The 5,000-nt window shown below is 40.1% G+C and overlaps 1 protein-coding gene across 2 annotated transcripts in view; it reads right to left on the reverse strand.

Moving 5' to 3' along the window:
- LOC144980754 (metalloprotease mig-17-like) overlaps positions 1-5,000 on the reverse strand; it is a 61,820-nt gene that overhangs the window by 34,034 nt on the left and 22,786 nt on the right. For both annotated transcript variants that reach the window (XM_078928527.1, XM_078928526.1), the window contains exon 5: positions 2,818-2,963. In XM_078928527.1, the coding sequence (XP_078784653.1) occupies positions 2,818-2,963 (146 nt within the window). The remainder of the gene's footprint in view (positions 1-2,817; positions 2,964-5,000) is intronic.

The following is a 5,000-nucleotide window of genomic DNA, read 5'->3' on the forward strand; positions in this document are numbered from 1 at the left end:
GCCATTGTTCCGATAGTTTAGAGCCAGTTACTAAGTTACCATGCGTCATTACAAGAGAAGTTAGTGACGTTACGACTGTATGCGCAACATAGAACAAATAATTTCAAGCCACAACAAAAAAATATTAATAAACCACCGACAAGAGCAAAACCCACCCACCAGAAAATGCAACTGCAGAAATAAGGAACATTGCCCGCTAAACAAACAATGTTTAGAATCAAGTTTAATTTACCAAGCCACAGTCACCGAAACTAAAACAAACAAGCAAGAAAAATATGTAGGACTAACGGAAAATAATTTCAAAACAAGATACAACCTCCACACCTCAACATTTAGAAACACTAACAAAAAAAAAAAAAAAAAACATCCACAAAACTCAGCGAGCATATTTGGAAATTAAAAGACAACAAACTAGACCACAACATTTCATGGAAAATTTTATCTAAAGCAACAGGATACACACCAACATCAAAACAATGTAGCTTATGCCTGGAAGAGAAATATACTATAATCAAACACCCTCATGAAGCCACACTCAACACGAAAAGTGAGATGTCAGGTACGTGTCCACATCGCCGGAAGTTCTTGTTAATTAACTACAAACCGGAACCACTTCAACAAACAACAACAGTCAACAAAACAACTCAGTCCTGACGATGGCGAATTAAGCCTGAAACATTAATGTAGACTGTCTCAAACATTGTGGTAACTATTTAAAAAAAAAAATATATATATATATAAATTATATATATATATATATATATATATATATATATATATATATATATATATATATATGAGAGAGAGAGAGAGAGAGAGAGAGAGAGAGAGAGAGAGAGAGAGAGAGAGAGAGAGAGAGAGAGAGAGAGAGAGAGAGTTATCTTGACTGGAGACGATACCGCGTACAGCAGCGGTTGTGTTTGATTTCATTTTATTATTTATTTCCATGTGCCGTGGTGTCCTTTATTCGTGGATGGGCAGGAGGAAGACAAGTAGAGTTGTGTCATTCCCATTCCTGCTATGGAAAAACACATATTTAAACATTTGGCCAGAAAACTCGTCCTTCTAATACTGATTAGCAGTCTTGTGTTATGGGAACCACCTTAGAGAACCAGAAGCAGAGGCAGGCAGAATAAAACTTACATTGGCTGTCTGCTAGATGACACAGGAATGGACAACACCCGGGAGCTGCGTACGCTTATGGAGGACTGGACAGAATGGCGAAGACTTGTGGCTCATGTTGGGCGCCCCAAGGGGCGGCCTAAGTAAGTAAGTAATATTGATCGATATAAATGACTCTCATCTTGGCAAAAACTCTCAAACCCGGGACTTCTGCGATGAGTTTATGAAGGTTACAGTCAGTCTATGAGTTTATGAAGGTTACAGTCAGTCTATGAGTTTATGAAGGCTACGGTCAGGCTATGAGTTTATGAAGGCCACAGTCAGGCTATGAGTTTATGAAGGCCACGGTCAGGCTATGAGTTTATGAAGGCCACAGTCAGGCTATGAGTTTATGAAGGCCACAGTCAGGCTATGAGTTTATGAAGGCTACGGTCAGGCTATAAGTTTGCAAAGGCTACGGTCAGTTTATGAAGGCTACAGTCAGGCTATGAGTTTATGAAGGCTACAGTCAGGCTATGAGTTTACGAAGGCTACAGTCAGGCTATGAGTTTACGAAGGCTACAGTCAAGCTATGAGTTTATGAAGGCTACAGTCAGGCTATGAGTTTATGAAGGCTACAGTAAGGCTATGAGTTTGCAAAGGCTACGGTCACTTAATGAAGGCTACAGTCAAGCCACGAACAGTCAGTCTATGAGTTTATGAAAACTACAGTCAGGCTATGAGTTTGGGGAAGCTACGGTCAGGCTATAAGTTTACGAAGGTTACAGTGAGGCTATGAGTTTAAAGTGAGGCTATGAGTTTACAGTCAGGCTATGAGTTTACAGTCAGGCTATGAGTTTACGAAGGTTACAGTCAGGCTATGAGTTTACAGTCAGGCAATGAGGTTACGAAGGCTACCATCAGGCCATGAGTTTATGAAGGCTACAGTCAGGCTATGATTTATGAAGGCTATAGTCAGGCTATGAGTTTATGAAGGTTACAGTCAGGCTATGAGTTTATGAAGGCTACGGTCAGGCTATAAGTTTGCAAAGGCTACGGTCAGTTTATGAAGGCTACAGTCAGGCTATGAGTTTATGAAGGCTACAGTCAGGCTATGAGTTTACGAAGGCTACAGTCAGGCTATGAGTTTACGAAGGCTACAGTCAAGCTATGAGTTTATGAAGGCTACAGTCAGGCTATGAGTTTATGAAGGCTACAATAAGGCTATGAGTTTGCAAAGGCTACGGTCAGTTAATGAAGGCTACAGTCAAGCCACGAACAGTCAGTCTATGAGTTTATGAAAACTACAGTCAGGCTATGAGTTTGGGGAAGCTACGGTCAGGCTATGAGTTTACGAAGGTTACAGTGAGGCTATGAGTTTAAAGTGAGGCTATGAGTTTACAGTCAGGCTATGAGTTTACAGTCAGGCTATGAGTTTACGAAGGTTACAGTCAGGCTATGAGTTTACAGTCAGGCAATGAGTTTACGAAGGCTACCATCAGGCCATGAGTTTATGAAGGCTACAGTCAGGCTATGAGTTTATGAAGGCTATAGTCAGGCTATGAGTTTACGAAGGTTACAGTCAGGCTATGAGTTTACGAAGGTTACAGTCAGGCTATGAGTTTACAGTCAGGCTATGAGTTTACAGTCAGGCTATGAGTTTACGAAGGCTACCATCAGGCCATGAGTTTACGATTTCCACTGTCAAACTCTCACCCAGTCAAAATAATGGCGACGTCATATCCAACTTTCTCGGCAGCTTTTGTGTCCTCCAGCCACACCTTGAATACATTTAGAGACATATCGGCCTGTAGCTCTTTGTGACGGATCAGGATGCAGTCTTCGAACATTACATCTCCTGGCTGGTGATGAGAAGAGGATGTACCTATGTGTTTCATAACTTGAGCTTGAGCTCCTATAGGGTGTCCATAAAGTCTGGACACATAGGATAGTTTAATATTTTTGGTATAGGGAATGAGATTAGCGGAAGAGTAGCGCCCCTTGATTCGACGTCACCGGCGGAAAAGTTATTAGAGAGCGAACGTCATGTTGCTTGTGCGCATGCGTCTCTCGTCCTCGCTTCCGGTGAGAGCGGCTTGAGACACTTCACCGAAAGCGAGGACGAGAGAGACGCATGCGCAAAACCAAATTGACGTTCTCTCTGTAAGGTGATGTCCAATCAAGGGACGCTACTCTTCCGCTAATCTCATTCCGTATAATATGATTAAAATTAAGTTTTATTTTCACTATTTATTTTATTCAAATATCATCTTCAATATGAGCGCCATCATTTGCAATGCAAATGTCAATGCGTTTCACAAAATTTGCATGAACTCGATGCAATACATTTTAAAAACTATTTTGAAAAATATTTAACTTTACTGTGTCCAGACTTTACGGACACCCTGTACATAGAATGAAATTGACGTCATTCGGGTCTTTGTTATTGTTTTTATTGCTATCCACGTTTATGAGTAATGCTCACTAAACTGTATTAACCAGACTATAAACGTTCATGGATACACACAGTTTTGTGTGTTGGTCCGTTTTACTTCCGGATGGCAATGTTATGAGCTTCTTAGCCAAGTGCATACTATCTATATATAGAATGAACTTGACGTCATTCGGGTCTTTGTTATTGTTTTTATTGCTATCCGCGTTTATGAGAGTAATTCTCAATTAACTGTATTATCCAGACTATGAAAGTTCATGGTTACACAGAGTTTTGTGTGTTGGTTCGTTATACGGATGGCAATGTTGTGAGCTTCTAAGCCAAGCACATACTATGAATATAGCGCAATATCCACCAAACGTGCTCAATAAAGGGCTTCATATAGGATCCCTGGCCAACAGCAATACGTAACATGTAGGGCGAGGCATGAAGCCTGTTAGGAGATATTATTACAATTTTTTTCCTGACACAGACAATGTTGTTTAAGGCCAGGTATTCATTTTACACATGAGCACGGTCAGTGAATGTGAGTAAAAAGAGCCTTTCCCGAGGACTCAAATATGTACCGTTCTGATCGGGGCTCGAACTTAGGACCATCTAATCCGTCGGCGAGTATCCTACCACTAGAACACATCGCCGCACGGTATAGATAGTATGCACTTGGCTAAGAAGCTCACAACATTGCCATCCGGAAGTATAACGGACCAACACACAAAACTGTGTGTAACCACGAACGTTATAGTCTGGTTACATATAGTTTAGTGAGAATTACTCACAAAGGCGGATGGCAAAAAACAATAAGAAAGGCCTCATTTGACGTCATCTTCGTTCTATCTATACATCTGTACAACAAGGTGTATATCTATGCTTTGTATAGAACTTTGAACACATTATATGGATATTTCGAAATATCAATACCTCGATTTAAAAAAAAAGTTTTTTTTATAATTTATTTTTTTAAACTGCATAATTAGTTTTCATGATCTAGATAAAACCGACATGTAACGAATTTCAGCCAATAGATAGACAAACAAACAGGTGAGGGTTTTTTTATTGTTGTTTTTTTAATGGTCGCCTACCGAAATATAATGATTTTACTCCCTTTATCTTTCTCTCCATTTTATCGACTCACTTAGGCACCTCTAGATTTTGGTTTTACTAAACGATTTTAAACCTAGATAGACAAACAAACAGGTGAGGATTTTTAAAAAATGGGTAGCCTGCCATTTAATTTATTCCCACAAGGGATGTCTTTCGGCCTCCCATAATATCGCCCCAAACTTCCACAGATGCTTTCTTGTTGAAAACGTTCATCAATTTTTTTCCGGCCTCCCATAATATCGCCCCAAACTTCCACAGATGTTTTCATGTTGAAAACGTTCATCAATTTTTTTTTTCCGGCCTCCCATAATATCGCCCCAAACTTCCACAGATGTCTTCCGGTCTC

This window comes from Berghia stephanieae, chromosome 10 (genome assembly GCF_034508935.2).
Source record: "Berghia stephanieae isolate SIO BIC M18660-M18661 chromosome 10, UCSD_Bste_1.3, whole genome shotgun sequence".
NCBI classification, from domain to species: domain Eukaryota; kingdom Metazoa; phylum Mollusca; class Gastropoda; order Nudibranchia; family Aeolidiidae; genus Berghia; species Berghia stephanieae.